Raw genomic sequence first — 12,136 nt, forward strand, 5'->3', positions numbered from 1 at the left:
CCCACCCCTGGTCCTCCAGCGCCACCTGATTATCCCGCCCCTCTCCTGGTCCTCCAGCCCATCTCCCAATCCTCCAGCCACTCGCCTGATCCTCCAGCCCCTCCCCCTGGTCCTCCAGCCACTCCCCATGTCCTCCAGCCCCTCCCCCCGGTCCACCAGCCCCCCAACCCCCAGTCCTCCAGCCACTCCCCCCTGTCCTCCAGCACCTCCCTGGTCCTCAAGCACCTCCCTGGTCCTCCAGCCCATCCCCCAGTCCCCCCTCCAGTCCTCCAGCCCTGCCCCCAGTCCTCCAGCCCCTCCCCCCTGGTCCTCCAGCCCCTCTCCCGGTCTTCCAGCCGCTCTCCCAATCCACCAGCTCCACATGATCCTCCAGCCCCTCCCCTGGTCCTCCAGCCCCTCCACCTGTCCTCCAGCCCCTCCCCTAGTCCTCCAGCCCCACCTGATCCTCCAGCCCCACCCCTGATCCTCCAGCCCCACCTGTGGTCCTCCAGCCCCTCCCTTGGTCCTCCAGCCCCTCACCCTGGTCCTCCAGCGCCACCTGATCCTCCTGACCCTCTCCTGGTCCTCCAGCCCATCTCCCAGACCTCCAGCCCCTCCCTTGGTCCTCCAGCCCCACCCCCCTGGTCCTCCAGCCCCTCCCCCATGCCCCCCAGCCCCTCCCCCTGGTTCCCCCTGGTCCTCCAGCCCCTCCCCCTGGTCCTCCACACCCTCCCCCTGGTTCCCCCAGTCCTCCAGCCCCTCCCCTGGTCCTCCAGCCCCTCCCCCTGGTTCCCCCTGTCCTCCAGTCCCTCCCCCTGTCCTCCAGCCCCGCCCCTGATCCTCCAGCCCCTCCCCCAGTCCTCCAGCCCCTCCCCTGATCCTCTCGCCTCACCCCTGGTCCTCCAGCCCCTCCCCCAGTCCTCCAGCCCCTCCCCCCGGTCCTCCAGCCCCTCCCCCTGGTTCCCCGGTCCTCCAGCCCCTCCCCCTGGTCCTCCAGCCCCTCCCCTGGTCCTCCAGTCCCTACCCCTGGTCCTCCAGCCCCTCCCCCCGGTCCTCCAAGCCCCCACCGGTCCTCCAGCCCCTCCCCCGGTCCTCCAGCCCCTCCCCCCGGTCCTCCAGCCCCTTCCCCGGTCCTCCAGCCCCTCCCCCGGTCCTCCAGCCCCTACCCCCGGTCCTCCAGCCCCTCCCCCCGGTCCTCCAGCCCCTCCCCCGGTCCTCCAGCCCCTCCCCCCAGTCCTCCAGCCCCTCCCCCGGTCCTCCAGCCCCTCCCCCCGGTCCTCCAGCCCCTCCCCCCGGTCCTCCAGCCCCTCCCCTGGTCCTCCAGCCCCTCCCCCGGTCCTCCAGCTCCTCCCCTGGTCCTCCAGCCCCACCCCCTGGTCCTCCAGCCCCACCCCCTGGTCCTCCAGCCCCTCCCCCGGTCCTCCAGCCCCTCCCCCCGGTCCTCCAGCCCCTCCCCCGGTCCTCCAGCCCCTCCCCCGGTCCTCCAGCCCCTCCCCCGGTCCTCCAGCTCCTCCCCTGGTCCTCCAGCCCCACCCCCTGGTCCTCCAGCCCCACCCCCTGGTCCTCCAGCCCCTCCCCCCGGTCCTCCAGCCCCTCCCCCCGGTCCTCCAGCCCCTCCCCCGGTCCTCCAGCCCCTCCCCCTGGTCCTCCAGCCCCTCCCCGCGGGCAGGCTGCGGGTGATGGCGGTGCGGGAGCGGGAGCGGGTGTGAGGCGGAGCCGGGGGCAGAGTGAGGGGTGATCGGCGCGGCTCGGGCCCGGGGCGGCCCCCCGGCGCCGGGATGTCGGCCACGGCGCGCCGCAAACAGGAGGAGAAGCACCTGAGGCTGGTGCGGGAGCTCGGGGCCCGGAGCCACAACCGGCAGTGCTTCGAGTGCGAGCAGCGCGGGCCCACCTACATCGACATCACTGTGGGCAGCTTCGTGTGTACCTCCTGCTCCGGGATCCTGTGAGTAACACAGCCCGGGGACCGGGGCCGGGGGAGCGGGGACCGGGGGTAACACAGCCCGGGGACCGGGGCCGGGGGAGCGGGGACCGGGGGTAACACAGCCCGGGGACCGGGGCCGGGGGAGCGGGGACCGGGGGTAACACAGCCCGGGGACCGGGGGAGCGGGGACCGGGGGTAACACAGCCCGGGGACCGGGGCCTGCACATCCTGTGAGTCACCGGGAGAGGGGCCCGGGGGAGCGGGGCCTACAGCCCGGCGGAGAGGCCTGGGGCCTGGGAGAGAGGGACCGGGGAATGCGGCCTGGGGTCCAGAGACCCAGGGGACTGGGGGTCCCAGAGACCGGGGACTGGGGGTCCAGAGACCGGGGACTGGGGGTCCCAGAGACCGGGGACTGGGGGTCCCAGAGACCGGGGACTGGGGGTCCCAGAGACCGGGGACTGGAGGTCCCAGAGACCGGGGACTGGGGGTCCAGAGACCGGGGACTGGGGGTCCCAGGGACCGGGGACTGGGGGTCCAGGGACCGGGGACTGGGGGTCCAGGGACCGGGGACTGGGGGTCCAGGGACCGGGGACTGGGGGTCCCAGAGACCGGGGACTGGAGGTCCCGAGACCGGGGATTGGAGGTCCCGAGACCGGGGACTGGGGGTCCAGAGACCGGGGACTGGGGGTCCCAGAGACCGGGGACTGGGGGTCCCAGAGACCGGGGACTGGGGGCCCAGAGACCGGGGACTGGGGGTCCAGGGACCGGGGACTGGGGGTCCCAGAGACCGGGGACTGGGGGTCCAGAGACCGGGGACTGGGGGTCCAGGGACCGGGGACTGGGGGTCCCAGAGACCGGGGACTGGGGTCCCAGAGACCGGGGACTGGGGGTCCAGGGACCGGGGACTGGGGGTCCAGGGACTGGGGGTCCAGAGACCGGGGACTGGGGGTCCAGGGACCGGGGACTGGGGGTCCCAGAGACCGGGGACTGGGGTCCCAGAGACCGGGGACTGGGGGTCCAGGGACCGGGGACTGGGGGTCCAGAGACCGGGGACTGGGGGTCCGGGGACTGGGGGTCCAGGGACCGGGGACTGGGGGTCCAGGGACCGGGGACTGGGGGTCCAGGGACCGGGGACTGGGGGTCCAGAGACCGGGGTAGAGGGGGACTGGGGGGTCCCGGGACCGGGGTAGAGGGGCCCCGGAGACCGGGGTAGAGGGCCCCGGAGACCGGGTTAGAGGGGGCCCGGAGACCGGGTTAGAGGGGTCCCGGAGACCGGGGTAGAGGGGACTCGGAGACCGGGGTAGAGGGGTCCCGGAGACCGGGGTAGAGGGGTCCCGGAGACCGGGGTAGAGGGGCCCCGGAGACCGGGGTAGAGGGGCCCCGGAGACCGGGGTAGAGGGGCCCCGGAGACCGGGGTAGAGGGGCCCCGGAGACCGGGGTAGAGGGGCCCCGGGGACCGGGGTAGAGGGGCCCCGGGGACCGGGGTAGAGGGGACCCGGAGACCGGGGTAGAGGGGGCCCGGAGACCGGGGTAGAGGGGGCCCGGAGACCGGGGTAGAGGGGGCCCGGAGGCCGGGGTAGAGGGTTCCCGGGGTAGAGGGTTCCCGGAGACCGGGGTGGAGGGGGTCCCGGAGACCGGGGTGGAGGGGGTCCCGGAGACCGGGGTGGAGGGGGTCCCGGAGACCGGGGTGGAGGGGGTCCCGGAGACCGGGGTGGAGGGGGTCCCGGAGACCGGGGTGGAGGGGGTCCCGGAGACCGGGGTGGAGGGGGTCCCGGAGACCGGGGTGGAGGGGGTCCCGGAGACCGGGGTGGAGGGGGTCCCGGAGACCGGGGTGGAGGGGGTCCCGGAGACCGGGGTGGAGGGGGTCCCGGAGACCGGGGTGGAGGGGGTCCCGGAGACCGGGGTGGAGGGGGTCCCGGAGACCGGGGTGGAGGGGGTCCCGGAGACCGGGGTGGAGGGGGTCCCGGAGACCGGGGTGGAGGGGGTCCCGGAGACCGGGGTGGAGGGGGTCCCGGAGACCGGGGTGGAGGGGGTCCCGGAGACCGGGGTGGAGGGGGTCCCGGAGACCGGGGTGGAGGGGGTCCCGGAGACCGGGGTGGAGGGGGTCCCGGAGACCGGGGTGGAGGGGGTCCCGGAGACCGGGGTGGAGGGGGTCCCGGAGACCGGGGTAGAGGGGGGACCGGGGTAGAGGGGACCCGGAGACCGGGGTAGAGGGGGCCCGGGGTGGAGGGGGTCCCGGAGACCGGGGTAGAGGGGGACCGGGGTAGAGGGTTCCCGGGGACCGGGGTAGAGGGGGCCCGGAGACCGGGGTAGAGGGGGACCGGGGTAGAGGGGGCCCGGAGACCGGGGTAGAGGGGGACCGGGGTAGAGGGGACCCGGAGACCGGGGTAGAGGGGGCCCGGGGGACCGGGGTAGAGGGGTCCCGGGGTAGAGGGGTCCCGGAGACCGGGGTAGAGGGGTCCCGGAGACCGGGGTAGAGGGGTCCCGGAGACCGGGGTAGAGGGGGCCCGGAGACCGGGGTAGAGGGGGACCGGGGTAGAGGGGTCCCGGAGACCGGGGTGGAGGGGGTCCCGGAGACCGGGGTGGAGGGGGTCCCGGAGACCGGGGTGGAGGGGGTCCCGGAGACCGGGGTGGAGGGGGTCCCGGAGACCGGGGTAGAGGGGGACCGGGGTAGAGGGTTCCCGGGGACCGGGGTAGAGGGGGCCCGGAGACCGGGGTAGAGGGGGACCGGGGTAGAGGGGGCCCGGAGACCGGGGTAGAGGGGGCCTGGGGGACCGGGGTAGAGGGGTCCCGGGGTAGAGGGGTCCCGGAGACCGGGGTAGAGGGGTCCCGGAGACCGGGGTAGAGGGGGACCGGGGTAGAGGGGTCCCGGAGACCGGGGTAGAGGGGTCCCGGAGACCGGGGTAGAGGGGTCCCGGAGACCGGGGTAGAGGGGTCCCGGAGACCGGGGTAGAGGGGTCCCGGAGACCGGGGTAGAGGGGTCCCGGGGTAGAGGGGGCCCGGGGTAGAGGGGTCCCGGAGACCGGGGTAGAGGGGTCCCGGAGACCGGGGTAGAGGGGGCCCGGGGACCGGGGTAGAGGGGACCCGGGGACCGGGGTAGAGGGGTCCCGGAGACCGGGGTAGAGGGGGACCGGGGTAGAGGGGGCCCGGAGACCGGGGTAGAGGGGACCCGGGGACCGGGGTAGAGGGGACCCGGAGACCGGGGTAGAGGGGCCCCGGGGACCGGGTACAGGGATAGGGGGCTTGGGGGTAACACAGCTCCGTGTGCACCTCCTGTTTGTGCGAGTGACAGCCCGGGATCAGGGCCTAGGGAACGGGGACAGAGGGCTGGGGGCCTGGGAGTAATCCAGACCGGGGCCTGGGGAGCAGGGGCTGGGGGTAACACAGCTCCGTGTGCACCTACTACTCCAGCATCCTGTGAGTAACACAGCCCGGGGATTGAGGGCCTGTCCCTGACACAGCCCGGGGGCTGGGAGTAATCTAGCCCAGGGATCGGGGCCTAGTCTCTGTGTCCACAGCACAGACAGTCTCCCCCTGGGTTATGTCAGTAATCCAGCCCCGGGGATTGGGGGCCCAGTGTCTGTATCCACAGCCAAGGAAAGTCTCTCCCCCTTTACCCTCAGCTCCTGTCAGTAATCCAGCCCCAGGACTGGGGCCTAATGTCTCCCCCTTAGCCTGGGCCTCTGGATAATCTATGTCCCAGTCCTGGGGCTGATGTCTCCCTCGCCCTTACTCTGGGCTCCTGTCAGTAATCTAGCCCGGGGACTGGGCCTAGTGTCTGTATCTACAGGACAGAGAGTGTCTCCCCCTCACTCTGGGCTCCTGTCAGTAATCTAGCCCGGGGACTGGGCCTAGTGTCTGTATCTACAGGACAGAGAATGTCTCCCCCTCACTCTGGGCTCCTGTCAGTAATCTAGCCCGGGGACTGGGCCTAGTGTCTGTATCTACAGGGCAGAGTGTGTCTCCCCCTCACTCTGGGCTCCTGTCAGTAATCTAGCCCGGGGACTGGGCCTAGTGTCTGTATCTCCAGGGCAGAGAGTGTCTCCCCCTCACTCTGGGCTCCTGTCAGTAATCTAGCCCGGGGACTGGGCCTAGTGTCTGTATCTCCAGGGCAGAGAGTGTCTCCCCCTCACTCTGGGCTCCTGTCAGTAATCTAGCCCGGGGACTGGGCCTAGTGTCTGTATCTCCAGGGCAGAGAGTGTCTCCCCCTCACTCTGGGCTCCTGTCAGTAATCTAGCCCGGGGACTGGGCCTAGTGTCTGTATCTACAGGACAGAGAATGTCTCCCCCTCACTCTGGGCTCCTGTCAGTAATCTAGCCCGGGGACTGGGCCTAGTGTCTGTATCTCCAGGGCAGAGAGTGTCTCCCCCTCACTCTGGAATCCTGTCAGTAATCTAGCCCGGGGACTGGGCCTAGTGTCTGTATCTACAGGACAGTGTGTGTCTCCCCCTCACTCTGGGCTCCTGTCAGTAATCTAGCCCGGGGACTGGGCCTAGTGTCTGTATCTCCAGGACAGAGAGTGTCTCTCCCTCACTCTGGGCTCCTGTCAGTAATCTAGCCCGGGGACTGGGCCTAGTGTCTGTATCTACAGGACAGAGAATGTCTCCCCCTCACTCTGGGCTCCTGTCAGTAATCTAGCCCGGGGACTGGGCCTAGTGTCTGTATCTCCAGGGCAGAGAGTGTCTCCCCCTCACTCTGGGCTCCTGTCAGTAATCTAGCCCGGGGACTGGGCCTAGTGTCTGTATCTACAGGACAGAGAATGTCTCCCCCTCACTCTGGGCTCCTGTCAGTAATCTAGCCCGGGGACTGGGCCTAGTGTCTGTATCTCCAGGGCAGAGAGTGTCTCCCCCTCACTCTGGAATCCTGTCAGTAATCTAGCCCGGGGACTGGGCCTAGTGTCTGTATCTACAGGACAGTGTGTGTCTCCCCCTCACTCTGGGCTCCTGTCAGTAATCTAGCCCGGGGACTGGGCCTAGTGTCTGTATCTCCAGGGCAGAGAGTGTCTCCCCCTCACTCTGGGCTCCTGTCAGTAATCTAGCCCGGGGACTGGGCCTAGTGTCTGTATCTACAGGGCAGAGAGTGTCTCCCCCTCACTCTGGGCTCCTGTCTGTAATCTAGCCCGGGGACTGGGCCTAGTGTCTGTATCTACAGGGCAGAGACTGTCTCCCCCTCACTCTGGGCTCCTGTCAGTAATCTCGCCCGGGGACTGGGCCTAGTGTCTGTATCTACAGGACAGAGAATGTCTCCCCCTCACTCTGGGCTCCTGTCAGTAATCTAGCCCGGGGACTGGGCCTAGTGTCTGTATCTACAGGGCAGAGAGTGTCTCCCCGTCACTCTGGGCTCCTGTCTGTAATCTAGCCCGGGGACTGGGCCTAGTGTCTGTATCTACAGGGCAGAGAGTGTCTCCCCCTCACTCTGGAATCCTGTCAGTAATCTAGCCCGGGGACTGGGCCTAGTGTCTGTATCTACAGGGCAGAGAGTGTCTCCCCCTCACTCTGGGCTCCTGTCTGTAATCTAGCCCGGGGACTGGGCCCAGTGTCTGTATCTACAGGACAGAGTGTGTCTCCCCCTCACTCTAGGCTCCTGTCAGTAATCTAGCCCGGGGACTGGGCCTAGTGTCTGTATCTACAGGGCAGAGACTGTCTCCCCCTCACTCTGGGCTCCTGTCAGTAATCTCGCCCGGGGACTGGGCCTAGTGTCTGTATCTACAGGACAGAGAATGTCTCCCCCTCACTCTGGGCTCCTGTCAGTAATCTAGCCCGGGGACTGGGCCTAGTGTCTGTATCTACAGGGCAGAGAGTGTCTCCCCGTCACTCTGGGCTCCTGTCTGTAATCTAGCCCGGGGACTGGGCCTAGTGTCTGTATCTACAGGGCAGAGAGTGTCTCCCCCTCACTCTGGAATCCTGTCAGTAATCTAGCCCGGGGACTGGGCCTAGTGTCTGTATCTACAGGGCAGAGAGTGTCTCCCCCTCACTCTGGGCTCCTGTCTGTAATCTAGCCCGGGGACTGGGCCCAGTGTCTGTATCTACAGGACAGAGTGTGTCTCCCCCTCACTCTAGGCTCCTGTCAGTAATCTAGCCCGGGGACTGGGCCTAGTGTCTGTATCTACAGGACAGAGTGTGTCTCCCCCTCACTCTAGGCTCCTGTCAGTAATCTAGCCCGGGGACTGGGCCTGTACCTGGAGGACAGAGAGTGTCTCCCCCTCACTCTGGGCTCCTGTCAGTAATCTCGCCCGGGGACTGGGCCTAGTGTCTGTATCTACAGGGCAGAGAGTGTCTCCCCCTCACTCTGGGCTCCTGTCAGTAATCTCGCCCGGGGACTGGGCCTGTACCTGGAGGACAGAGAGTGTCTCTCCTTCGCCCAGGGCTCCTCTTGAGTAATCCAGCTCAGAGACTGGGGCCTGGGCCTCAGTGTGCCCAGGATCCAGCGAGTGTGGAAGCTGCTATGAGGGTCGGGATTTGGAGTCTGGACCATGGGGGCCGGGCCACTACGGTAATCATATCGATTGTAAATCCTGAGTAGATTCACTCTGGATGTTATCCGCTGACCTTCTATATTGTACCGTATGTACACGCACCCTGCGTGATAGCCATACACTGTGAGTATATACAGTACACCGTGTACACACCGTGTACACGGTGTGGAATGTAGACAGGGGACATGTGCAGTGTACGCAGTTACATGTCAGACCATATGCACAAAATTGTCTAGTATGTACGTGGAGTGTACTCGGAGCAAAACAGTACACATACAGGTGTCGGGAGTCACACACTGGAATTTTATATCGTGTGCTGGATGTGTGCTGTGTATTCTGAGGATAACGCACATATACAAGGAATATACTGTGCATACAATGATTGTAGAGTATATGCAGGAGTAGTATGCACTATAGATTATCTGGTGAATATAGTGAAAATTCACACAGTGCTAAGTAAGTTTATTTATTAGTGTCACAAGTGGGCTTACATTAACACTGCAATGAAGATCCCCCTAGTTGCCACACTCCGGCGCCTGTTCGGGTAACACTGAGGGAGAATTTAGCCTAGTGTCTGTATCTACAGGACAGAGAGTGTCTCCCCCTCACTCTGGGCTCCTGTCAGTAATCTAGCCCGGGGACTGGGCCTAGTGTCTGTATCTAGAGGACAGAGAGTGTCTCCCCCTCACTCTGGGCTCCTGTCAGTAATCTAGCCCGGGGACTGGGCCTAGTGTCTGTATCTACAGGACAGAGAGTGTCTCTCCCTCACTCTGGGCTCCTGTCAGTAATCTAGCCCGGGGACTGGGCCTAGTGTCTGTATCTAGAGGACAGAGAGTGTCTCTCCCTCACTCTGGGCTCCTGTCAGTAATCTCGCCCGGGGACTGGGCCTAGTGTCTGTATCTCCAGGGCAGAGAGTGTCTCCCCCTCACTCTGGGCTCCTGTCAGTAACCTAGCCCGGGGACTGGGCCTAGTGTCTGTATCTACAGGACAGAGAGTGTCTCCCCCTCACTCTGGGCTCCTGTCAGTAATCTAGCCCGGGGACTGGGCCTAGTGTCTGTATCTAGAGGACAGAGAGTGTCTCCCCCTCACTCTGGGCTCCTGTCAGTAATCTAGCCCGGGGACTGGGCCTAGTGTCTGTATCTACAGGACAGAGAGTGTCTCTCCCTCACTCTGGGCTCCTGTCAGTAATCTAGCCCGGGGACTGGGCCTAGTGTCTGTATCTACAGGACAGAGAGTGTCTCCCCCTCACTCTGGGCTCCTGTCAGTAATCTAGCCCGGGGACTGGGCCTAGTGTCTGTATCTACAGGGCAGAGAGTGTCTCCCCCTCACTCTGGGCTCCTGTCAGTAATCTAGCCCGGGGACTGGGCCTAGTGTCTGTATCTACAGGGCAGAGAGTGTCTCCCCCTCACTCTGCATGTTCTTCGGACTGTGGGAGGGAACCGGAGCACCCGGGGGAGACAGTGACCCGAGCTGGGAATCGAACCCGGGTCCCTGGTGCTGTGAGGCAGCAGTGCTAACCACTGTACTACCTGTCTGCCCTTGCAGAGGTAGCATGCAAGATAGATTATATTGTATCGTAAATATGTGCACAGTGCTAAGTATCAGACCCGTTACAACACCCAGCATTTACATAACACCGTTAATGTACTAGCTCCTTCCCAAGGAGTTTGCCGGTTTTATCCAGCAAGACCTGATACCGAGGCACGGACGGAAATACTTGGGCTAGTGACTGAAGGATTGGTCAGGGGGGGAGGGTTTGAAGGAGCACCTTAGCAGAAGGGGGAGGTGCAAAGGGTGTTGGAATCATAGAATCCCTACAGTGCAGGAGTAGGCCATTCAGCCCATCGAGTCTGCACCGACCACAATCCCACCCAGGTCCTATCCCCTTAACCCCATATATTTACCCTAGCTAGTACCCCTGACACTAAGGGGCATTTAGCACGGCCAATCCACCTAATCTGCACATCTTTGGACACTAAGGGGCAATTTAGCACAGCCAATCCACTTAACCCGCACATCTTTGGACACTAAGGGACAATTTAGCATGGCCAATCCCCCTAACCTGCACATCTTTGAACTCTGGGAGGAAACCGGAGCACCCGGAGGAAACCCACGCAGACACGCGGGGGAGAATGTGCAGACTCCGCACAGTGACCCAAGCCGGGAATCGAACCCGGGTCCCTGGCGCTGTGAGGCAGCAGTGCTAACCCGCTGTGTCGCCGTGCATCTGGAGGTTGGAAGGGGTATGGGCCAAAGGTGGGTAGATGGGCGTTAGGTCACAGGTTTAACCAAGCTCTGGCAGACTGGCGGAACCGATTTGAGTGGCTGAATGGCCTCCCCCCAGTTTCACTGAGCTCTTGGAAGCAGAGTTGCTGGTCGGCAGATAATTGCTCAGCTCATTTGTGCACAGCAAGATCCCCAAAAAAACAAGGCAACGGGATAAACTGGCATATGGCGGCACAGTGGTCAGCACTGCTGCCTCACAGCGCCAGGGACCTGGGTTCAATTCCAACCTTGGCTGACTGTTTAATTGGAGTCTGCACGTCCTCCCTGTGTCTGCGTGGGTTTCCTCCGGGTGCTCCGCTTTCCTCCCACAAAGATGTGCCGTTTAGCTTCATTAGCCACGCTAAATTGTCCCCGAGTGTCAGATGGGATTGGTCGGGTAAATATATAGATAGGGCCTGGGTGGGATTTGTTGTCGGTGCAGGCTCGAATGGGCCGAATGGCCTCCTCCTGCACTGTAGGGATTCTATGTTTTGAGGGTGAGAAGTTGGCCTTTGCCTCCGGCACTGTCAAGCGGTCGTTGTGTCTAACCTAATGGGTGGCACAGTGGTTAACACTGCTGCCTCTCGGCGCCAGGGACCCGGGTTCGATTCCCAGGCTTGGGTCACTGTGCGGAGTCTGCACGTTCTCCCCCCGTGTCTGCGTGGGTTTCCTCCGGGTGCTCCGGTTTCCTCCCACAGTCCAAGGGTGTGTAGGTTAGGTGGATTGGCCGTGCTAAATTGCCCCTTAGTGTCCATTAATGTGTGGGTTAGGGGGATTGGCCGTGCTAAACTGTCCCTTAGTGTCCAAAGATGTGCAGGTTAGGTGGATTGGCCACGCTAAATTGTACCTTAGTGTGAGGGGGACTAGCTAGGGTAAATGCATGGGGTTATCGGGATAGGGCCTGGGTGGGATTGTGGTCGGTGCAGACTCGATGGGCCGAATGGCCTCCTCCTGCACTGTAGGGATTCTGTGTAACTCCGTGTACGCTGCACATTTTCACAGTAACTTCATTGCAGTGTTAATGCAAGCCTACTCGGGACACTAAGAAATAAACATTAAGTTTATATTACCAGTATTACACTCAGCGCCGCAATCGACCCCGTGCCCAGATTTGAACTGGCTCTCTCCTGGCTCAAGCTGACAGAGTGAAGGAGACGGGGATTAATATGTGGTACAGCTGGGTCTATTAATACATGCAGCGGCCGTCTGTGCTGGGCCGTTACCTTGAGCGCTAATTTAATTAGTCCACAGTGTGACTCACGGAACATTTATTTTTAATTGTATGACTTTTGGAGTCATTGGGTTGTTAACAATACCACGCCATTTATCCCGTCGTGGGATCAGGTAACAGCATCGCTTGGCAAGCACTTGGTTAGTTATCTGTGGTTTAACACTTCAGCCCGTTGTACATCTATTAGTGGCTTCTTCTTGTGTAGCTGGATGCTGTCACTCGGTGCATTTAATGTGATCTTAATCCTCGGAAAAGCAGAGGAA

The 12,136-nt window shown here is 63.9% G+C and overlaps 1 protein-coding gene across 1 annotated transcript in view; it reads left to right on the top strand.

The window, feature by feature from the left end:
• The first annotated feature begins 1,623 nt into the window (after positions 1-1,623).
• Positions 1,624-12,136, top strand: part of LOC144481675 (arf-GAP domain and FG repeat-containing protein 2-like) — an 87,602-nt gene continuing 77,089 nt past the window's right edge. Inside the window, exon 1 of the mRNA XM_078200804.1 lies at positions 1,624-1,924. Within this exon, the coding sequence (XP_078056930.1) occupies positions 1,758-1,924 (167 nt within the window). The 5' untranslated portion in view covers positions 1,624-1,757. The remainder of the gene's footprint in view (positions 1,925-12,136) is intronic.

This window comes from Mustelus asterias, chromosome 31 (assembly GCF_964213995.1).
Source record: "Mustelus asterias chromosome 31, sMusAst1.hap1.1, whole genome shotgun sequence".
In the NCBI taxonomy this organism is placed as follows: Eukaryota; Metazoa; Chordata; class Chondrichthyes; order Carcharhiniformes; family Triakidae; genus Mustelus; species Mustelus asterias.